The sequence below is a fragment of the Neovison vison genome, chromosome 7 (assembly GCF_020171115.1).
Source record: "Neovison vison isolate M4711 chromosome 7, ASM_NN_V1, whole genome shotgun sequence".
NCBI classification, from domain to species: domain Eukaryota; kingdom Metazoa; phylum Chordata; class Mammalia; order Carnivora; family Mustelidae; genus Neogale; species Neogale vison.
In genome coordinates, this window is record NC_058097.1 from 34,012,576 (window position 1) to 34,025,399 (window position 12,824).

At 43.0% G+C, this 12,824-nt stretch overlaps 1 protein-coding gene across 1 annotated transcript in view; it reads left to right on the plus strand.

Annotated features, from left to right (window-relative positions):
* Window positions 1–883: 883 nt before the first annotated feature.
* The window catches only part of N4BP1 (NEDD4 binding protein 1), a 48,132-nt gene continuing 36,191 nt past the window's right edge, over window positions 884–12,824 (plus strand). The window contains exon 1 of the mRNA XM_044256200.1: window positions 884–1,102. Coding sequence (XP_044112135.1) covers window positions 905–1,102 — 198 coding nt within the window. The 5' untranslated portion in view covers window positions 884–904. The remainder of the gene's footprint in view (window positions 1,103–12,824) is intronic.

Sequence of the window (12,824 nt, forward strand, 5' to 3'; positions counted from 1 at the left end):
TCTTGTTACCATTTTTACCGAAAAAGCAATAGGAAAGAAAAGAAGGAAAAGAATGTAAAGGAAGAAGATGGGTGGGGGAGAGAGAGAGAGGGTGAAAGAGAAGGGAGGGAGGGAGGGAGGGAGGAAATCTGTCTAGCAATTATTGAGAATCTGGAAGGGATGGAGAGAGGGTGGAAAAGATGGAGAGAGGGTTGGAGGGGAGGAGAGGGGAAGGGAGGGAAAAGAAGGGGAGGGGAGGAGAGGAGAGGAGGAAGGAAAGTAGGGAGGAAGGTGGGAAGGGAGAGAGGAAGAGATGGAGAGAGACCATCTGCCTATCAATTACTGAGAAGCTAGAAAACTTCAATTGCTAGAGCCCTAATTTGGGCTTCAAGATGTAGGAAGACAAGCCAAATCTCTTGTGATACTGGGTCAGTCCTGTCAGTTGATTCAGAGCTTCAATTTCCCCAACATTAAAACCAGAGATTCACCATCCATCAAGACGCCCCAAAGCGTTCTGCCCTCACCAAAGAAGGCCGTCCAGGCCCCTCTCCGCAGCCGTCATCTTGCCCTCAAAAAACATGGCTACTGCACGTGACGTCAAGTTCCGTCGCCTCCGCCCTCCCTCCTTCCCTCGGAGGCGGCGAGCATCAATGACGGCGGCAGGCCGGGCGCATGCGCGGCGGCGGGGCTCGGCCCGCGGCAGCGGCGGCGAAGGGGCGGAGGGGTTCTCTGCCCTCAGTTGCCAAGCTGCGGCGGCCGTGCCGGGATGGTGTAGCTAGGCCTGCGGGAAGGCGGCGGGGCGCGGGCGGGGGCGAGGCGGCCGCGAGGGCCGACGCCTCCTGACGGGCTCCCGTGTAGCGGCAGCACGCTGAGGGGGCGTCGGCGCCGCCGGCCCCCGGCGCCGCCGCGGGAGGCCGCGCCCGCCATGGCGGCCCGGGCGGTGCTGGACGAGTTCACGGCGCCCGCGGAGAAGGCGGCGCTGCTGGAGCGGAGCCGCGGCCGCATCGAGGGCCTGTTTGGCGTGAGCCTGGCGGTGCTGGGCGCGCTCGGGGCCGAAGAACCGCTGCCTGCGCGCATCTGGCTGCAGCTCCGCGGGGCGCAGGAGGCGGTGCACAGCGCCAAGGTGAGTCCCGCTGCCGCCCCCGCGCGCCCGCCTTCCGCGGCTCGGCCCCCGCGGCCTCGGCTCAGCCGAGCTCCCAGGGCGCCCCCACCCCCTTCCTCCCTGCTCTTCGTACTGGGACGCAGCGAACGTGGTTAAGAGCGCAGTCTCCAGAGCCCACGGACCTGCGTTCTCAGCTTTTCGAGCCATGTGACCTTGGGCTAGCGGTTCAGTCCTGGGGCGCCTCAGTTTCCCCATTTGTAAAGTGGCGCTTTGTAAAGAAAGCGCCTCCCTCGGAGGGCTGTCGCGAGGATTGGAGTAGATGCTTTTGTAAAGCGCAGAGCTCAGTGACTGGCCTGGGGTGATTCGCGCTGCGAATGTTGCCTGTTATCTTTCCCCTCCCGACCCTCAGGACGGTGCGCAGGGCCTGATACCAGGGCCCACAGCCTCCTTAACCACCACATCAGCCACCCTTCTCTTCCCAGGTCTCCAGTACACAGTGGTTCTGAACCTTTTTGGGATTTCAGTCCCTTTTGAGAATCTGACAAAACCGTTCTAGTGGTAAAACGCACAGAATATCAAGAAGAGATAGGGATGTTTAATAATAGTGTTAAAAAGAACATTATTCATTGTATCGATATTATGTTCAACTAACATTTATTTAATGGTTATAGCACATCAGACGTTATGCTAAACACTTCATAAGGATTATCTAATGCAGCTCTTAAAAAATCCAGTGAGGTGGATTTTATTATCTTCCTCTCTGTAAATTAACAGCTGGGGAAACTGAAACTCTGCAAGTGGTGACTCACCTTCTCTCAGAATCAGCATTTCAGGCTTATACCTACGCAACACCTTCAACTATTGCCCTTCCTTCCCGAGCCAAGAAACAGTAACAAAGCACATACCCCCCTTTCCCAGGTATGCAAGTTTCTCTAGGTTTTGCCGTCCATTACGTGGAGGCTCCAGGATTCAGACTTAGAGCCCTTGTTCTTGATACCTGGCTCCCAAATGATGAGCCCTCTGGCCGGGAAGAAAATGGATCTTTTTTTGGCATCCGACTTCAGAAATTTCACAGTGTCCTTGGAGAATTGGACAAGCTGTAATTCCTGACTCCCTTTGATAAGGAAAAAAAAAAAAAGCCTGGGTGCTGTTTGTTTTAATACTTTCAGAGGAGATAGGACTCTGTGTGATTCTTCTCCGCAGCATAACTTAAAACATTGTAGATGTTCCATCAGTTTTACTTTGCTGTAGTTAATTTTTCCTAACTTTAAATTTTCTAAGTTTTTTAAAATTTTTTAATTTTTTAAGGTGGGCTCCATGCCCTACGTGGGGCTTGAACTCAGTATCTTGAGATCAAGAACCACACGTTCTATGGATTGAGCCAGACAGGCACCCCCTAACTTTTAATTTTTAACTTCTTAGGCCCCTCCTTCTTTTCTCCCTGGCGACTGAATTTCTTCCCACTCCCCAGAGCTAAAAGGTTTGATGTAACAGTCCTGTCAGTGCTTCTGAAAATATCTTAGATGCAGTCATTCCTCTCCTTCATTGCCTCTGCTGCAGTTAAGACCTGCTTTCTTGGTATGCGCCCCTCCCTTAGTTCATTGCCCTCACTCCATTCCTCCTCCTTTCCCTCCCTCTCTAGTAAGACTTGCGTTTAACTGATCCTCCCACAGGAAATCATTTTCCTTCCCTGGGAACTACTGGGAAGTCCTGCTGGCTATGTCATTCATTCTAAACTCCTCCTCTGGAGATTTATAAAACATTTACTAATCCAGTCCCACCTTATTTTCCCAACTCTCAAGCTTAAACCTCTCTGTCTTCTGCCTAGTCTCACTGCTTTTACTTCTGCTTCACCTGTTCCCACTTCAGTTTTATTCAGTATTCATTCCAAGTGTGGAAAGTGCTTCTTTTGCTCTGCAGAAAAGCTGGCATAGTCTGCCAGACCCTCCAAAGGGCTGTTCTCTTGCCTGTCCTGCCCTGCAGTTTAGCATAAGCTATCTGGAAAAGGTGTGTCTTACAGTATCTTGGAAGTAGGTGTCACTTGCCCATTTATCTTTGTGATGTGTATTACTCATAATCCAATCCTCCCACTTGTAAGCAATCCTTTTCTTTTCCCTTGAGTCATGGGTAGGCATTGAATGAATGCCATAGTCGTTAGTTGGTTTTGGAGTTTGTCTTACATTCTTTTGAGGAAGAGAAGACCATTAACTTAAAAATTAAGAACAGGAAACAAACTTCAGCATCTACAATATTTTAAGTTAAGTTGTGGAGGAGGAGGAGGTTTTCAGGAAGGAAGATTTAGAGTAAATAAGTGCTTAAGCTAACTAGTAAGTCAGTCTGATTAAGGTAAGATGCAAGGTTACTGTTTTGGGTCCCTTCAGGTGGTTTACTTTGTTTTCCTGCATTTAAATGTTAAGTCACTACAGTTAGCTAATGCTAGGGAAGAGGAAAACGTGGAGATTTAGTTAGGGGTCCCTTGGCTAGAGAGAATGGGGCCTATAGGTAGAAAGTGATAATGCCCTAGGAGGTTAAAAAAAAAACAAAAAATGGCACACTCTAGAAGAGTGGCCACTTTTGTCAAAGGGGAAATGTATTGGGGAAAACTGTACTTGAGCTGGGCTTTGAAGAACCAGCAAGATTGAAGAGCCAGAAAGTGTCAGACCCTCGAGGGACCCTAATGCCAGGTTAAGCCATTGGGCCTTAGTCAGTAAGGAGTCAGGATTTTTGAGAGAAGGAGAACTTGTCTTCTTTTTACTTGGAAAGCAGGAAGATCCAACTGTGGAAGAGACATGTTTTAAGCTGGACATGGGTGGGTGACAAAGTTTTCACTGGAATTTGGCAACTGAGTGGATGTAGGGATTAAGGGGAGGGGTTTTAAACCTCTGTGTCAGGAAGATTGGTGGGTATGTTGTTTGACCTGTTGGTAGGCCCAGGTAGCCAACATTTAAAGAAAATTTATGTGCCAGGAAGTTCACTGATGGTTGCCTCTGGGCCTCAGGTAATCCACTGCCTAGTAGGGGAGACAGACTTGGAAACAAATAGTACAGTACGACACAGGTTAACAATTTGAAGTATGTGCAAGGTGTTATGTTCATACAGGAGAGAAAGGGTTGTTCTGCCTAATTGGGTGTTAAAGGATGAACAAGAGTTCTCCTGAGGGAAGAGCATGTGTAAAGTCACAGGGATGTGAAATAGTGCCAGTTTATCACTGATTTCTCAAGTCTAGAAGTAGATTGGTAGAAAGAGGCCAAGTCACAGACACTTGGGGCCTGCAGAAGAACATGGTTTTACCAAGCAGGCAGGTAGTAGGGAGTCAGGGAAGGGTTGTGAGACCAAGAGTCATGCCATCAGATTTACATTTCTAAGAAATCTCTCCATGTCAGTTTTTATACACCTAGGTTTGTTTTTCTAGTGTGGTGCATTGCTGGTTTGTGTTGATGTAAGGGCAAAAATTGGAGACAAGTGTTTAGTGGCTTTTATGGCAATGTGACATTACCATGAGGGCTGGAGAGACAGTGTCTCAAAGAGCAGAATACTAGTAGAGAGCATTGTACATGGGGACCCAGCAGGAGGGGGTTGAAGTCAGGGGTGGCTGACGTGGAATAAAAGGAGGATGAGGACTGAATTTTTGAGAGGAAGTGTAGGTTCTGACTCGATGCTACCTCATTCATAGAAAGATCAAAGATGCAGTGCCTTGAGGGATCCTGGGAGTCAGACAGTGATGGGGAGGGGTGAGGCTGAAAAGATCTCAGCCCTGGGAGCAAGAAAATAGAACTCTTACTTTAGCTCTAGGTGGCATGAATTCCATGCCCTAGGTCCATGTAGGGAGACTGCATATCAAAGCAGCTGGTTGATAGGGAGTATCTGGTGAATAAGGAAGATGCTTATGCTCTGTGCGAGAAGGTGACTGCCAATGCTTAGTATTAGCCAATGACATAGTAGGGGCCCAGTGATATCTCATCTCATTATCTGAGAAAAGTCAGGGGTTTAGATTTCATAATGTGAAATCTATTTTGTTTATTAAGAGGTAACCAATTTCTACTTTAAAAACCATTGATGCTGTGAATGATAGCTCAGTAAAATTTGCATTAATGTATCCTTGTTAAAAGTGTATGTTCTGCAGGCACCTGGGTGGCTCAGTGGGTTAAAACCTCTGCCTTCAGCTCAGGTCATGATCCCGGGGTCCTGGGATCGAGCCCCGCATCAGGCTCTTTGCTCAGCAGGGAGCCTGCTTTACCCTCTCTCTCTGCCTGCCTCCCTGTTTACTTGTGATCTCTGTCAAATAAATAAATAAAATCTTAAAGAAAAAAAAAAGTGTATATTCTGGGGGGGAAAAAAAAAAAGAAAGGAACCATGCATGCTAAATGAAACATGTCAGAGGACCAGGTTCAGTTTTTAGGACCTCTTCTAGATAAAGGAGACAGGATGAGTGAAGATATGCTCCCCCTCTCCCATTTGGTGAAGAGGGCAGTTGAACACCTTAATGGCCTATAGTATTGTCTCAGTAAAGTGGGAAACCAGTTCATGTCTGCAGAGGGAGGGTGAGAGCTGGAAGATGGTGGAGTATGTTAGGGTGGATGCAGTGGAGCTTTTGGAAGTACTTTGGAAAAGAACAAAAAGGGATTGGAACTGAAGTAAGGACCAGGGGAATTTAAATGGCTTGAATTTATATTATCACTTGATCCAGAAATTCTCCAGTAGGTGATGATTTCCCCCACTTGGGGTATTGGTAAAGCTAACACACCAAGGACTAAAGGAATCCAGGATGTAATCGAATGAGGCAGAATGGGGCCCGGGAAATGCTTCTGTGTGGTCAGCATTATTTGGGTTAGAATAATCCAAAAATGTGTAAGACTTACCTTCTACTTTAGTGACCTGACAGGCATAAAGGTTCAGACTGGGGAGGAGAAGGCAGAAAAAGGGGCATGTGAACTGTGAGAACAAGGGAAGGAGTAAGACCTTAGACCCTGTCCCCTCCTAGACTCTTGGAATCATACAGATAGGGCAAGTTCAGTGAGTATTGGAGAACTGTAGAAGGTGAAGTGAGGGAGGAATTTCAGATTAGACTCTTGGATATGGAGGAATTCTGAGAACCAAGGAGTGGTGCCTCAGTAGTCTGGGTCCGAATGGAAGTGTGAGGCATCTGGAGATAATACGGGGCTGAGTTCAGCAAGGTTCATAGCAGTGATTTGGGTGCTAACATTAGTTTAGTTGGTTGATCCCTGAGCCTGTCCTGGAGGTTAACAAACAAGAGGGAGTAATGGGAAACAAATGGCTTGGCTGCTTGTACAAAACTGTCCATCAGCTTTTCGGGGGCTTAGATTTGCTAACTATAGTTGCCTGTCAGTTGGTGTTTCAGGCATTACCTGGTGACAGCGAGGAGCCACCATGAGCCACAGCCGGAACACCAGTCTGGAGGACTTAAAGAATAATTTGGAAGACTGGGAAGCCTTGGTGGCTCAGCTGGTTAAGAGTCTGTCTTTGTCTCTGGTCTTGATCCTTGGGTTTTGGGATTAAATCCCACATTGGGCTCCTTGTTCTGCTTCTCCCTCTGCCTGCTGCTCCCCCTGCTTGTGCGTGCTCTCTCTCTCTCTCTTTCTGACAAGTGAATAAATAAAATCTTTAAAAAGGGGGGGATGGTATTTGGAGGACTGATTAATCTTAAACATTGAAATTACAGTACACTCAAGAAGCTATGCTAAGGTAAACCAAACATCTGGCCCATTTTAATTTGTGAGGAAGAGAGAAAGGGAGAAAGAGTGTCATATGAAGAGTTGGCAGTCATCCTTAGGATTTTTACTTAAATGTTTATAGAGTAAGAGGAGAAAGATCAGGATTTTTTTAAAAAAAGGAATTTGAGTGGAAGTGGCTCAGTACTGCATTGACTTCAGAGAGTTAAAATGGACACTGTATTGTTTCATTTCCTTTTCTGTTAGGAGAGCTTGGTACCTGGTTTCATGAATGAATTCTTGAACAGTTGATTTGTTCATGGAGGAAATAATTTGTAGATGTAATACTGGGTAGTGACATGGAGTTTTTGTTTTGATTTTACCAGAAAGGAGGTTGGTGGCCTCTTTGCATTTCCTAGAATGATTTTTTTTTTTAAACTCACTGTGGTTGTGAAAAGCATCTTCTTAAGAAATGGTGGTTTGTTCAGTTTCTTTTTATGGTTAATATTTTGGGGTTATACCAGAATGTTGAAATAAGGGATACTCAGACTGGTTATACTGGGGTCAAAGTGATTGCTCAGGATCGTAGTTTCCTCTTCCCTATTTACCACCTAGTATTGTAGGGTTTTAATTAATTCAAGGACAACATTCTTGTTCTCTGTTGGCTTTTTACTGAATTAATATAACTGTATTAAGTTAGAAGTCTTGCATTTCAAAACCAAAGATGGGGGAGGGCAATACTTAGAGTAATTAATTAAAGAACCTTTTTTTTTTTTAAATTATGTCCAATAGAAACAACATAGGAAACTTCTTTGTTTAAAGAAACTGAATTATTTGTTATTTTATGAGGTTCCTTTCAAATTGGTAGATTTTGTTCAGTTTAGTACTGAGAGGATTAGTAATTTATATTAGTTGATAAATAAAGAGCCACATAATAAATATTTTAGATTTTGTGTACTGTACCCAGTGTTTGTCTCATACTCTTTTTTTGTTTTTGCTTTTTTACAACCTTTCTGAAGGTTCTAGAAACCTTCAGATAAGACAAGAATCTGAACGATTCTTATCTTGGGGGCTATACAGAAATTGTCCAGAGGCTGTATTTGCACTGTCCAGTATATAGCCACTACAACATGTGGCTATTTAAGTTATCCAGAGTTCAGTGAAATTAAGTATTTACTTCCTCAGTTGCAATTCAGGTGCTCTGTGGCCACATGTAACTAGCGTCTACCGGTGTGGGCAGTGCAATTATAGAACATTTATGCTATTTTGTCCAGAAGTTCTGTCAGACAGTGCCACCCTAGATAGAAACTAATCCTTGGTTGAGCCTCCCTGACAGTTCTCTGGTATGACAGTGAATGAACGGACATGCAGCCATCCTTTTACCTTGTTAACTGAATTTCTATAATTTTTGTTAATTGTGTCCCTTGTAATCATAAATAATTTCCGAGGACGACTCTTGATCATAGAGACACATGAATACAGACTAGCTTCATTGTATTTGGAATATGGTAGGAGATATTAGCAATTAGTAAACCTGGAGAATTATCCTCTGAGAAAATTTCACAAGGAACCTTCTGTTGCATTTTTAATAGCCAGGTGGTTTTTGTTCTTAATTGCCTTTATGGCTCTCTTATTCTAAAGTGAGGAAGCAGACCTCCAAAAAAATCAAGAAAGTCATGTCTCCATATTTCACCTATAGTATTTGTACATTTGCATGAATTCTTCTCTTCCCAAGGTTCCCAAAATATGCTAACATTTCTGGCCTGTCAGGAAGTCACTTTCTTTATACTATATGTAAGGCTGGGACCCTGTATGCCACAGAACAGGTACCACAGCAGTTTCCTAAGCATTGGTTCTATGCATGAACTACAGTTCTTATTTTGTAATAGTGATGTTGCCATATATGATTCAGCAGGATTTGTAAATATGACATTCTAGTTATGGCCTGGGTTGCACATTGAATTTGTCTAATTTTATCCTAGTCAAACTGAGGACAGATTGTTACTGATCCCTACACAAATAACTACATTGCCATGAAAAAGAAACCAGACTTCCCTTTTGATTTGACACAAATTAATGGTTTTGCCCCACATAAGAAATAGTTTTAGCATCCTTCTTGTTGGAAGGTAAAACCTGGGTGGCTCATTTGGTTGGACGACTGCCTTCGGCTCGGGGCATGGTCCTGGAGTCCCGGGATCGAGTCCCACATCGGGCTCCCAGCTCCATGGGGAGTCTGCTTCGCTCTCTGACCTTCTCCCCTCTCATGCTCTCTCTCACTGTCTCTCTCTCTCTCAAATAAATAAATAAAATCTTAAAAAAAAAAAAAAAGACAAATTTTTGTGACTGATCGCTGGGGACATTTGGAAAATCCCAGAGATAATTTAGGAGTTAACGCTTTCAGAGTGGTATACTGCACAGCACTAATGTAGATGAATTCCAGAGATAAGTCGAGGGAAAGAAGATTTACATAAGACAATTCTATATATATGAAATACTAGATAGGGCAAAAAAATGTGTAATTATGGTGAAAAAATAGAATAGAGCAGAACAGCTGGAAAAGGACATTAAACATAGACTGATTATTACCAATACTAGGGAATCACTGTTCATTTTGTTGGGTGCTGTAATGACATTGTGGCTATGTTATAAAGCCTGTATATGTATGTGCTTTCATTGTATTTGGTGTCTGACTCATTTGGAAATTAACGATGTATCTGAAGAGGACCTTAGTTAACCATTTACTATTAGTCTAATCAAGATTTTAAAGGTAACTGAGGATATTGTAAATTATGCTTACGCTGAAAACTGAACAGCATATAACTTCTGATCCTACAAAAGTTGTCAGTGTTCTAATTCAATTTAGTTGAACATATAAGCTTGTGTGTTTCATAATTATAAATGTGAGTAATCATGAATAATATAGCTTATTTGACCAGCAAGCCAGCAAAGTTTAGAAAGTTCAGATGTGTCCCTTCATAGGAAGAAAAATATATTAAAAAAAAAATACACGAGTGCATTGTGTTCTACACAGATGAAATCAGGAAAAGGATATCTGTTTTTAAATTAGCATTAGAATTATCAAATCAAACTGACCTAAGGATTATTTTCATTATGTGAATGGGATTCTTAAAAAAAAATTCTTTTGAAGTGTCAGTTTCTGTGAGTTTGTGGGATTTTTTTCTTTTGGTCCTTAAAAGACTAACGTAAGTATTAGATGTTTAGTTCCTTTATTTTCTAGGAATTCTAGGTATATAAATTTAAGTAAAGCTTGTTACTCTGTATAAACCAATTAGAACAGAAACTTTTTAATCTAATTTATTAATACCCCTGGAGGTAGGAATATATTTCATACTCAAACCGTGAGAAATAAAGGCTTTCCTCCTTTTATAGATAAAAACATTCATAGAGCTTTCAGTTTTGATTCCACAGTGTTAGACATACGTCAGGAGTAATCCAAAAACACGAAACTGGTACAGATTTCAAAAAGAGTGTTCTTTCAGTGGTGCTGAGACATGTTTTACACAAACAGAAAAACAGAAAAGACAAAAAACAGATTTTCTTGTAGTCTCTCATCCAACAGAAAATAGATCCGTTATCCACTGACAGATCCCTTGGTCAGACACTGTAAAATCGGATTCCTGTAGTCTAGGTTTGTGTATACTAAGGATGTAGTTGAGGCTGACCTGGTAGTGTGTAACCAATGGTGTAGGTGTAGAAAGGCACATGTGGCCAAGAACTCTAAAGCAGAAATAAAATCAGAAGAATAAAAAACAAGGAAAGAGCACCAGTAAAAATCTCTTCTTGCTTGGGATTCACTCTGGGACCCAAAATGAGACATGGTTGGGCTTACACAACCATGCAGTCTTCTTTGTGGGCCATTCAGTTTAGTAGTTCCAGGCAGAGGAGTCCACTTGGACATCTCCATGAGCCCTATAAACTGCCAAAGTGTAAATTTAAAAAAAAAAAAGCTGTAAACATGACTTTCAGGTAGATAACTCATGAATGAGGGAACCAGCAGGAATGTAAAACTGGTTCAGAGAGCATTTGAGGATCTGACTATTGATCTACACTGAAAGAATAGTGGAGTAAAATTACTTGGTGAGATACAGATTGCTTTATATCTCTCAAGCAGGATAATCATAATGTTTTTTTTTCAGTCAAATGGAGATACTGACATCTCTGCTGGACCAAAAAAAAAAAAAATAAATCTACATTTTAATATGTAGCATCCCTGTTCAGGCCCAAATGAGTAATGAATGGTGTGTCAGACAAAACTAAATTTTCCAGAGGATTAAATACTCTGGGAGTGGGCCAAAGACAGTGCTCTGTTATGATTGCAAGGCCATCCTTTTGCCTTATTTAAGAGTATTTAGAACTTTTCTTAACATTATACAAACTATTAAAATGGGACACCCCACCCCCACCTCCTTTTGGTCATCTTGGCCATTTTCTCTTTGACAGCATTACCCAGTCATTGGTACTAGGCTAGATGTCAGCCTGTGTTCTCAGACTTCCTAATTTCTGTTTGAGTGCATATTTGTTCAACGTTTATTGTTCAGTTCAGGGTTTCTCAGTAGTGGCACTATTGACATTTTGGCTGAGAATATTTTGTTGTTTGGTTGTATCGTGCTTTCTAGGATGTTTAACAACATCCCTGACCTCTACCCCCAAGATGCCAGGGGCACCCCATCAGTGTGACAATCAGAAGTGTCTCCTGACATTGTCAGTGCCCCCAGGAAGAGCAAAATTATCCATGGTTGAGAACCACTGTGTTAAATAACCAAGGCCAGGCCCCACACTGTCTCACCAAGTTGTGTAAATGCTGTAGTTCAAATAATGAGATAACTGGTGTGCGTAGAAAACATTAACATCTCCCTCACCCAGTTCTTGGAAAATGTTTTTGGATGAATATAAGGAAGGAAAGGTTAAATTAGGCTGCAGAAATAAGAAAATAGACTAAAATCCAAACTACAGAGGACTTTGAATATGGGTCTGAGGGTCTTGAACATTAATGCTTTGTAGTGAGGATCTTTAGAAAGTTTTTGAGTAGGAAAGTGAAACAGGTAGGTTTTCACATGTCACCAATACTGTTACTTGGGGGTGGAGTCTGACAAGACCCAGAAAGAAGGGTTTAGAGTTGGTTGCGGTAATACTCATGTGAGATAGGATTTGTGAAAAATTGCAGGTGATGAGAAGGAAAGAAAGCTTTGAATCCAGGCAACTGTGTTTCATTTTCAAGAGAACTTGGACTAAATACAAGTGGAGAGCTCTGAGCTCTGATGCAGATCATTAAATTTGAGGCACTTGTGGGACAGTCTGGTAAAAGTGTCCAGGGGATGGATAGTTTGCAGCCTAATAGTATTAAGGGCTAGAGATGGAAATTTGGAGTTGACATCATAGAAATAAAAGTTATGGTAGGAACCTGAAGAGTCTCTGAGAGTATAACTGAGGGAGAAGATCAGAAAGGCACCTTGGGGGCGCCTGGGTGGCTCAGTGGGTTAAGCCGCTGCCTTCGGCTCAGGTCATGATCTCAGGGTCTTGGGATCGAGGCCCCCATCAGGCTCTCTGCTCAGCAGGGAGCCTGCTTCCTCCTCTCTCTCTGCCTGCCTCTCTGCCTGCTTGTGATCTCTCTCTGTCAAATAAATAAATAAAATCTTTATAAAAAAAAAAAGGCACCTTGGGGAAGGCATACATGTAAGGTGCAGTAGGAAGCGGCAGCAGAGGATTTTGGGAAGTAGTCAGAAAGATAGGAAGTGGACAGCTAGAGGTATTTCCAAAGTATGGAGAAGAAATAACTTGTCAAGGAGAAGTTGGGCAACCACATCGTGCTACAGAGAGCCTGAGTAGGAGAGTACAGAAAATGGGCCTTTGCATTTGACAATAGTTGTCATTGTTGACATTCAGGAAAGTGGTTTCAGTTTGAATGGGGGCAGAATCCAGATTTCAAAGGGTTGGCAGTGAAATGGAGTTTAGGCTACTTTTTTCAAAAAGTGTGATGATAAAGACAAAGGTGGAGCAATCCTATGCCAAGGCAGTAAGGCTGAAGAAAGTGTTCTGTAGGATCAGGGAAACCC